Below are 10,965 nucleotides of genomic sequence, written 5' to 3'. Positions count from 1 at the left end.
TCGTTCTGTACGGGCTGATGTTTAACTTTACTTGTGGGGAATGTGTGGATGTGTGTAACTAAAACAGTGTGTGTGTGTTGTGTGTGTGTTGTGTGTGTGTGTGTTGTGTTGTGTGTGTGTGTATGCTGTACCTGGTGACACCTGGAAGATTTCTTCTCATCCTGGTCCAGACACACAGCGAAGGTGTGTTACCAGTCCCACTGACCTGCACTTGTCACTTCACCTCAGTAATACTCAGTTGCTGTCAAGTAAAAATTACCATTAGAAGCAATACAAGTATATTTTGGGACTCCAAGGGTCGCTTTTCCAGACACAGATTAAGCAGTCCTGGATCAAAACATGATCAAAGGATAATCTCCAGGAAGAGCGTTCAGGACTAGGTTAATCTGTGTTGGGAACCAGCCCTAACCACATATAAAAATAATTATTAGTGGCTTATTCAATAATCAATAATCATTGATGCTATATTTGCCTGAGCTACAGGATGCAGTGTGTCATATTAACGTAAGATCAAGTGAACAGGAAAAGGGTTGGACAACAACAACAAAAAAACTCTAGTGAAAGTCGTGCCTGTTAAGGTAGAAACTGAGACGTGTCTGTGAAAGTGTACATTGGGTTTCTTATCGGGTTGATCTAGAAAGAAGCTCGTTCTCGGATACGAGAGATGTTGCTCCATTTATGGAGTCCTTATAGAGCACCGTGGTTTATGTAAAGTTGTTGATGTACGCTGTCTAACCGCAAGTCACACCGACTCGCTCTGACAACATCCTGCTCACCTGATTGTAGCCTTCTTAGATTTGTTTGAGTTTTGCCTTTTCAGTACTTCTGTCATTGTCACTGCAAGACTCCATCTTTGAATCTAAACGTGGGGGAAGGAAGGGATCAAAACACGATGTCTGCGTTAATGAAACAAACTTTCAAACCTAATTGATTTGGTTGCTCTCTAACATGCGTGAGCCCAAAAATGTCCAACTCATGAATGAACCCAGAACATTATTGCTGTAGTTAAATACCTAGTTCCTCTGGATTCTTGCAGCTTTGGTCAGGTTGATGGAGGTGCAAACTTTGTCTTTCTGCATCCATTGACTTCCCCACTGATGACCACCTGAGAGAGGAAAAGAAGGACAGAGAGAGAGATACATCAGAATGTATCAGATAATCTGATCATTATGCAGTTGACACGGTCAGTATGTTTCTAGAAGGATGAACAGCTGCGGAACACCATCTTTACCCTGTTGTAAACCACTCTAACATCAGAGGGACTGCCTCCCGGTCGCCATCGATCCCAAACCTCTTGCTTGCGGCCCTACAAAAAGGACAAACATAGAGCTTCCTATTTAGGATACACCATAGAGATTGAACATATGATGAAGATGAATAATCAATCATTGACGTGAATATGAAGAATGATGATTATACATTTAGTGTCACCTCGTTTTTTAATAAGCAAAAAGCGGTGGAAGAGATTCAGTAATGTAACATAGAAGAAAAACGACATGAGGAACGAGACAAACTGAGTTTCTGAATCATTGATTGAAACAGCAGATGTCCAAGCCATAATCCATCCAGACTCGGACTCCCGGCTGAAGTCAAGACGCATATTTTCTGTTTGGAAAATCTACCTGCTGTTGTTAATTATGGGCTGGTTGCTAGGAGACGGGCCTGAGGCAGATGTACGTACCCATAGCTTGATGGCTCGTGTACCGCGGTGTGGCCCACTCTAGGAGTGAATGAAACCTCTGTCCTCCTCTCGCCTCCAGCTAACGTCATCTACAACCCCAAGACATCAAACACTCAACACACACATTTATAACATGAGAGGTTGAGTATAGGAGATGTGCAGGTGTGTGTGTGAGAGAGAAAGAGAGAGAGAGAAAAATGACAGGAAAGAGAATCCAGGCCTCACCTCAGCTTGGTAGAGCTGCATCAGTGCAGGCTTGGCGGCATGGCGACAGTAGTACGCACAGGTCAGCCAGGATGGGCAGACGATCCTCATAGGAACTATCATACAACCGGACTCTATCTTAGAGGGTTTGCTGCAAGACACAGTAAACAGCATTGACTGTGTGTGTGAGACAACACATCATTTTTCAATCATATTATCATTGATATGTCACAACAAAATGTGGTCTTACCTGACACACCACGTTGGCTGGTAGACTGGAGCAGGCTCAAGGTGTTGCGTTCGTACAGGGGTCCAGCATACCAATAAAACGGGCTATGTCCGTTAGTGCTGTCTTCTGTGGCCAGATTGTTCAGCTCCTAAAGAACAATACGTCAGTCTCTCTTCATTTTAGCTGCAGAGTAGTAATAGTATTTGCATGGCCACAGAAACATTGCCTGACGACTCATCCTGAATTTAATTCCGCTGCTCTATCGCAGGGTTTGCCAAACTCGGTCCTGAGGAAACGGTCTCCTAAACAGCTATCAACCCATTATCTAGAATTGAGGTTAAGCATTAGAGATTATGTTTCTTATGGTGCACCAGAAACTGTAACATGGTTTGGGTCAACCTCATCAGGAAGTGAATTGAAGTATCACCATATACTATTAACCTAATTAATGATATCACTGAAGCCTGACAAAAACAGCACTGCGTCTCACTTTTTATTGATCTCTCTAAGGCTTTTGATACAATTGATCATGCTATACTGAGGCAGAGATTGTCAAGTGTAGGTCTTTCGGAGAATGCAGTTGTCATGGTTTGCTAACTATCTGTCTGATAGTGCACTCAAGTTATAGGCTCATGTCTGTAAATTGTCTTGTCTGTAATGGTGTGCCCAGCTCTGTACTTGGTCCCCTCTTATTCACTATTTATATAAATAATTTAGACAAAAATGTACAACTTCGCTTTTATGCTGATGGTACTGTTATTTTTGTGCCCGTCTCTCACAAAAGCTTTCCAGAACTTGCAAACTGTTCATATACTGTTCAACATACCTTACCTGTCATACCTGTCAATTGAAGCTTATCCTCAATACTGACAAAACTAAACTAATGGTGTTTTCTAAAGCAAGATATAGATCTCTGAACTTTCACCTATTACTACCTGTCAGGCAATGAGATTGAGACTGTAATTCATAAATATCTTGGAATTTTAATTGACGACAGCCTCTCTTAATTGCATATTCAACAGTACGAAAAATTTAAGCTGAAGTTGGGATTTTATTTTTAGGAATAAGGCCTGTTTTCTTTTGAAGCCCGAAGGAGGCTAGTATCAGCTACATGTATGCCTTTACTAGACTATGGGAGTAAATTTATATATGCTTCCCCTCAGTGTTTGAGATCAATTGACACCCTTTAACATGGCACATTGAGATTTATTTTAAACTGCAAAACCTACGCACCACTGACTTTATATTCCAGGGTTGGCTGGCCTTCTCTAGTCACTCGTAGGTCAGTCCACTGTATACTTTTATTTACAAGCATTTTGGGTTTACTACCATTTTATTTGGGATTTTTTATTGATTCAGAAATGTGGTGGGTACTCTCTTCGTTTGCAGGACTTACTCTAACTGTTCCAACTGTCTGAACAGAATTTGGTAAAAGGGCTTTATGTAATCTGTGCCATCGGGCTTGGAACGCCTTACAAATACTTTTAATGCTGGAAAACTTGTCCCGATTGGTGTTTTAAATCACTGACGAAGGATTTGTGAGGCTGATTCCCTGATCTGTTAATGTTTTTAATTTGCTGTTTTATATTTTGTTACACCTTGGTTCTTTGTTTTTATTAGATTACTGTGGTTTTTCATGTTGTCTGTCTGTAATTGTGTAATGACTTGGTGCTGCCTATCTTGACCAGGACACTCTTGAAAATAGATTTCAAATCTCAATGAGCCCTTCCTGGTAAATAAAGGTTAAATAAAATTTTAAAAATCTGATAGGGCCCTTAAAAAGAGCCACTATACTATAACAGTTGTACTCACTGTACTCCTCCGTGGGCTAGCCGACTGCCCTCCGGGGCTAGGCACCTCACAACACCGTCCTCTTCACGGGCACAAAGAAGAACTGCAGCCGGAAGGCTCTGCTGAGGCTCGGGCAAGCGTCTCCTTGGCCATTTTTAGGAATGCTGCAAACTCTACCACTGCCCACAGCCAAGTGCTACATGTTTCACTGGGACAAGGACAACTTTGGTAAAGGACTTTGGTCTTCACTCTCTCATGAAATGGCTTGTCATGGGATCCCCCTTGAGTCTGGTTCCTCTCTAGGTTTCTCCTACCTAGGTTAACTTTCCTTTCTGTTTGATGGTTTCGACTTGGATTGTGATAAATACATTTGTAGACGGTGCTTTACAGTACATGCAACTGATAGAMTGTGTCCTTGTGATTTTCAGATATCCTCAACACCATCCTGGAGAACGAGCATGACCTAACCGGCTTCCAGACCTCCAGTGGTCAGGGTGACGGCGAGGAGGAGGAGGAGGAGGAGGAAGGGGCAGAGTTCGACCTGGAAGAGGGAGAGGAAGGAGAGGAGGAGTTTGTCTCCGCCATGTCTATGTACAACTGCTGCAGCATGGACCACCGAGCCTCTACCTTCTCCACCGTCTCCTCCCTCTCCACTGCCTCTAAAGACTCCATGTACTCCACCTTGTCCTTGGCCTCCGGATCCTACGCCCCCTCCGTTCTCTCAGTCACTTCCGGCATCGACAGCGACTTCTACGAAGACCCCGAGGACGCCACCTCCAGCCCCTCCCCGTTGGAACGGAGCCCATCGTCCGGCAAGTCAACCAAAGCTTCGGCCCGTCTGAGCCAGCACTTCTCCCGTTTCTTCAAGACAAAGACGCAGTCCCTGACCAGAGCCAAGAGCCTCGGCAGCCCAGATGCTAAGGACTTGGTCGCGGTTCGTTCAAAGCGCTCCAACTCCCTCCCGCAGCAGGTGCACCTACGCAGCCCAGACTCCTTGTTCCAGACCCCCTGTACCTCCCAGGCCCTCAAGCACGTGTGCTTCCGCCGGAGGCCCATCCTGAGCAGTGACGAGGAGGGTGACAGTAATGCCACCACCCTGAGGGTGGTAGTGTTCGGGGCCGACCACGTGGCGGGCAAGGTGGCGAGGGCCTATAGTAACCTACGCCAGAGAGAGAACGCTTGCCCGAGCCTCAGCAGAGCCTTCCGGCTGCAGTTCTTCTTTGTGCCCGTGAAGAGGGACGGTGTTGTGAGGTGCCCTAGCCCCGGAGGGCAGTCGGCTAGCCCACGGAGAGGAAGTACAGTGAGTACAACTGTTATAGTATAGTGGCTCTTTTTAAGTGGCCCTATCAGATTTTTWAAATTTTATTTAACCTTTATTTAACCAGGAAGGGCTCATTGAGATTTGAAATCTATTTTTCAAGAGTGTCCTGGTCAAGATAGGCAGCACCAAGTCATTACACAATTACAGACAGACAACATGAAAAACCACAAGTAATCTAATAAAAACCAAAGAATTCACAAGAGTGTAACAAAATCATAAAACAGCAAATTAAAAACATTAACAGATCAGGGAATCAGCCTCAAAATCCTTCGTCAGTGATTTAAAAACACCAATCGGGACAAGTTCTTCCAGCATAAAAGTATTTTGTAAGGCGTTCCAAGCCCGATGGCACAGAGTACATAAAAGCCCTTTTACCAAATTCTGTTCAGACAGTTGGAACAGTTAGCAGGATAAAGTCCTGCAAACGAAGAGAGTACCCACCACATTTCTGAACAATAAAAATGCCCAAATAAAATGGTAGTAAACCCAAAATGGCTTTGTAAATAAAAGTATACCAGTGACTGAGCCTACGAGTGACTAGAGAAGGCCAGCCAACCCTGGAATATAAAGTGCAGTGGTGCGTAAGGGTTTTGCAGTTTAAAATAAATCTCAATGTGCCATGTTAAAGGGTGTCAATTGATCTCAAACACTGAGCGGAAGCATATATAAATTATCCCCATAGTCTAGTAAAGGCATACATGTAGCTGATACTAGCCTCCTTCGGGCTTCAAAAGAAAAACAGGCCTTATTCCTAAAATAAAATCCCAACTTCAGCTTAAATTTTTCTGTAACTTGTTGAATATGCAATTTAAGAGAGGCTGTCGTCAATTAAAATTCCAAGATATTTATGAGATTACAGTCTCAATCTCATTGCCCTGACAGGTAGTAATAGGTGAAAGGTTCAGAGATCTATATCTTGCTTTAGAAAACACCATTAGTTTAGTTTTGTCAGTATTGAGGATAAGCTTCAATTGACAGGTATGACAGGTAAGGTATGTTGAACAGTATATGAAACAGTTTGCAAGTTCTGGAAAGCTTTTGTGAGAGACGAGGCACAACAAATAACAGTATCATCAGCATAAAAGCGAAGTTGTACATTTTTGTCTAAATTATTTATATAAATAGTGAATAAGAGGGGACCAAGTACAGAGCCCTGGGGCACACCATTACAGACAGACAATTTAACAGACATGAGCCTATCAACTTGAGTGCACTATCAGACAGATAGTTAGCAAACCATGCAACTGCATTCTCCGAAAGACCTACACTTGACAATCTCTGCCTCAGTATAGCATGATCAATTGTATCAAAAGCCTTAGAGAGATCAATAAAAAGTGAGACGCAGTGCTGTTTTTTGTCAAGGGCTTCAGTGATATCATTAATTAGGTTAATAGTATAGTGGTGAACTTCAATTCACTTCCTGATGAGGTTGACCCAAACCATGTTACAGTTTCTGGTGCACCATAAGAAACATAATCTCTAATGCTTAACCTCAATTCTAGATAATGGGTTGATAGCTGTTTAGGAGACCGTTTCCCTCAGGACCGAGTTTGGCAAACCCTGCGATAGAGCAGCGGAATTAAATTCAGGATGAGTCGTCAGGCAATGTTTCTGTGGCCATGCAATACTATTACTACTCTGCAGCTAAAATKAAGAGAGACTGACGTATTGTTCTTTTAGGAGCTGAACAATCTGGCCACAGAAGACAGCACTAACGACATAGCCCGTTTTATTGGTATGCTGGACCCCTGGTACGAACGCAACACCTTGAGCCTGCTCAGTCTACCAGCCAACGTGGTGTGTCAGGTAAGACCACATTTTGTGTGACATATCAAATGATGAATATGATTGAAAAATTGATGTGTTGTCTCACACACACAGTCAATGCTGTTTACTGTGTCTTGCAGCAAACCTCTAAGATAGAGTCCGAGTTGTATGATAGTTCCTATGAGGATCGTCTGCCCATCCTGGCTGACCTGGTGCTGTACTACTGTCGCCATGCCGCCAAGCCTGCACTGATGCAGCTCTACCAAGCTGAGGTGAGGCCTGGATTCTCTTTCCTGTCCTTTTTCTCTCTCTCTCTGTCTCTCTCTTTCTCTCTCACACACACACACTGCACATCTCCTATACTCAACCTCCATGTTATAAATGTGTGTGTTGAGTGTTTGATGTCCTTGGGGTTGTAGATGACGTTAGCTGGAGGCGAGAGGAGGACAGAGGTTTTCATTCACTCCCTAGAGCTGGGCCACACCGCGGGTACACGAGCCATCAAGGCTATGGGTACGTACATCTGCCTCAGGCCCGTCTCCTAGCAACCAGCCCATAATTAACAACAGGCAGGTAAGATTTTCCAAACAGAAAATATGCGTCTTGACTTCAGCCGGGAGTCCGAGGTCTGGATGGATTATGGCTATGGGAACATCTGCTGTTTCAATCAATGATTCAGAAACTCAGTTTGTCTCGTTCCTCCATGTCGTTTTTCTTCTATGTTACATTACTGAATCTCTTCCACCGCTTTTTGCTTATTAAAAAACGAGGTGACACTAAATGTATAAATCATCATTCTTCATATTCATCGTCAATGATTGATTATTCATCTTCATCATCATGTTCAACTCTATGGCTGTATCCTAATAGGAAAGCTCTATGTTTGTCCTTTTTGTAGGTGCCGCAAGCAAGAGGTTTGGGATCGATGGCGACCGGGAGGCAGTCCCTCTGATGTTAGAGGTGGTTTACAACAGGGTAAAGATGGTGTTCCGCAGCTGTTCATCCTTCTAGAAACATACTGACCGTGTCAACTGCATAATGAATCAGCATTATCTGATACATTTCTGATGTATCTCTCTCTCTGTCCTTCTTTTTCCTCTCTCAGGTGGTCATCAGTGGGAGAAGTCAATGGATGCAGAAAGACAAAGTTTGCACCTCCATCAACCTGACCAAAGCCTGCAAGAATCCAGAGGAACTAGGTGATTTAACTACAGCAATATAATGTTCTGGGTTCATTCATGAGTTGGACATTTTTGGGCTCACGCATGTTAGAGAGCAACCAAATCAATTAGGTTTGAAAGTTTGTTTCATTAACGCAGACATCGTGTTTTGATCCCTTCCTTCCCCCACGGTTTAGATTCAAAGATGGAGTGCTTGCAGTTGACAATGACAGAAGTACTGAAAAGGCAAAACTCAAACAAATCTAAGAAGGGCTACAATCAGGTGAGCAGGATGTTGTCAGAGCGAGTCGGTGTGACTTGCGGTTAGACAGCGTACATCAACAACTTTACATAAACCACGGTGCTCTATAAGGACTCCATAAATGGAGCAACATCTCTCGTATCCCGAGAACGAGCTTCTTTCTAGATCAACCCGATAAGAAACCCAATGTACACTTTCACAGACACGTCTCAGTTTCTACCTTAACAGGGCACGACTTTCACTAGAGTTTTTTTGTTGTTGTTGTCCAACCCTTTTCCTGTTCACTTGATCTTACGTTAATATGACACACTGCATCCTGTAGCTCAGGCAAATATAGCATCAATGATTATTGATTATTGAATATAGCCACTAATAATTATTTTTTATATGTGGTTAGGGCTGGTTTCCCAGACACAGATTAACCTAGTCCTGAACGCTTTCACTGGAGATTATCCTTTGATCATGTTTTTGATCCAGGACTGCTTAATCTGTGTCTGGAAAAGCGACCCTTGGAGTCCCAAAATATACTTGTATTGCTTCTAATGGTCAGTTTCTACTTGACAGCAACTGAGCATGACTGAGGTGAAGGTGGACAAGGTGCAGGTCAGTGGGACTGGTAACACCACCTTCGCTGTGTGTCTGGACCAGGATGAGAAGAAGATCTTCCAGGGTGTCACCAGGTACAGGCATACACACACACACACACACACACACACACACACACACACACACACACACACACACACTGTTCTTAGTTACACACATCCACACAATCCCCACAAGTAAAGTTAAACATGCACACGTACAGACACACACTCTCTGACCACAGTGTCTCGTTCCCTCCCTCCTTCTCTCCCAGGTGTGAAGTATCTGTATGCTACAAGCCTGACAGCTCTACAGACTGGAGGTTAGGCCAGGGCCTGTCCTCCCAGATCCAGCCTCTCCACCCCACCTTCTGCTCCCTCCTCTGCCTGCCCATAGCCACCTTCAGTGGGGCACAGCCCTGACAGGGGAATACCAGCCTTAAAAATATATATACTTTAATGTATTTCTGACACTTTTTAGACAGCTGGTAACAGAGGGGGAGTAAGTGGAGATGAAAAGCCTTGAGTCTGTGGACCAGACTAAAATGAATGGAAGAGATTCTTTTTGGAGCCAAGGGACAGTATAGCTGCTGGATGGTTCAGCGAACCACCCTCCTGTGATGACTAACATTGCCTGAGACCTACAGACGTCCGTTGGGCTAACAGTCTTGTGACATTCAGGAGACCCAGGTTCAATAACCAGTTGCTAAAATGGACACTATGGATTATGTAAATGATGTACATTTGTATACTATATATTTCTTCCCTCAAAATAACGTCATCATTACACTGTAGCTACACGGGCATTGGCGCAAGGTATTTGGAAGCACTGAAGTCCTCTCTTCCTGCACTGCAATGAGCAACGGTTTCCTGAAATGGGACATTTCTGAAATATCACAGTGACTTCTTCTTTAGACCAGCAGGGGAGTCTATTGTGTTCACTTTCCCACACTAGAGTAACTTATGTCAGGATAATGATAGGATAATGAAGGATAATGAGGGAGGAAAAGCAGCCTTTTCTCAGGACTCCACAGACTCATCCAATAGCAATGATGTTAAATGTTGTTTTTACATTTGAATGTATATATTTGACATTGTATTAAATAATCCTATTTTGACATTCCATTGTTCATAATATAAGATGTATCATACTAAGTAGCACCCTGTCATGTTTATTTGACACTGTATTTGACATAAGATATATAATTTTGGTTTAGCTGATACTGATGACCGCAGGGACGCAGAAAGAACATAGATATTCCAGGGTAGATTGACATGGTGTCATAGACCAGTCTATGGTGCTACTGAATATACTCATCCAGTCTTTTTGTTAATCAGTTGTCTAATTTATTGTTGTCTACAGCTTTGCACAGAAAATATATAGCACAATATCAAAATATCAATCATATAGCAGAATAGAATGCACAGTCAAATTGCTTAAAGGGTGAGGTTGGTATTTTAGAAATATTTGTGTTAAACATGGGTAGGGCTCTGGGTTTATCCTGACTGTGACCTAACCAGTTTTTCTATGATGTCAGGAAAACACCACAGATTAATACATTACACATGTACACTGAGTCTACAAAACGGTAAGAACACATTCCTAATATTGAGTTACACCCTCTTTCGCCCTCGCAACAGCCTCAGTTCGTCGTGGCATGGACTCTACAAGGTGTCGAAAGCCCTTCCACAGGGACGCTGGCCCATGTTGACTCCAATGCTTCCCACAGTTGTGTCAAGTTGGCTGAATGTGTTTTGGGTGGTGGACCATTCTTGATACACACTGGAAACTGTTGTGTGAAACCCAGTAGCGTTTCAGTTCTTGAAACATGCAAACCGGCACCTATCTTACCCTGTTCAAATGCTCTTAAATACTTTGTCTTACCCATCGCCTGAATGGCACACACACACAAAAAAATCCTTCTTTAACCTGACTCCTTAAGTGACATCAATAAGTGATCATAGC

The 10,965-nt window shown here is 43.2% G+C and overlaps 1 protein-coding gene across 1 annotated transcript in view; it reads left to right on the top strand.

The window, feature by feature from the left end:
- LOC111982464 (phosphoinositide 3-kinase regulatory subunit 5) overlaps positions 1 to 10,117 on the top strand; it is a 32,617-nt gene extending 22,500 nt beyond the window's left edge. Inside the window, exons 11-19 of the mRNA XM_070433788.1 lie at positions 4,392 to 5,217; positions 6,910 to 7,032; positions 7,134 to 7,265; positions 7,413 to 7,506; positions 7,892 to 7,968; positions 8,099 to 8,192; positions 8,351 to 8,436; positions 8,980 to 9,095; positions 9,275 to 10,117. Coding sequence (XP_070289889.1) covers positions 4,392 to 5,217; positions 6,910 to 7,032; positions 7,134 to 7,265; positions 7,413 to 7,506; positions 7,892 to 7,968; positions 8,099 to 8,192; positions 8,351 to 8,436; positions 8,980 to 9,095; positions 9,275 to 9,422 — 1,696 coding nt within the window. The 3' untranslated portion in view covers positions 9,423 to 10,117. The remainder of the gene's footprint in view (positions 1 to 4,391; positions 5,218 to 6,909; positions 7,033 to 7,133; positions 7,266 to 7,412; positions 7,507 to 7,891; positions 7,969 to 8,098; positions 8,193 to 8,350; positions 8,437 to 8,979; positions 9,096 to 9,274) is intronic.
- Positions 10,118 to 10,965: the final 848 nt, after the last annotated feature.

The sequence above is a fragment of the Salvelinus sp. IW2-2015 genome, linkage group LG21, assembly GCF_002910315.2.
Source record: "Salvelinus sp. IW2-2015 linkage group LG21, ASM291031v2, whole genome shotgun sequence".
Classification (NCBI taxonomy): Eukaryota; Metazoa; Chordata; class Actinopteri; order Salmoniformes; family Salmonidae; genus Salvelinus; species Salvelinus sp. IW2-2015.
The sequence above is the reverse complement of the archived record's forward strand: the minus strand, read 5'-3'. Positions and strand labels throughout refer to the sequence as shown.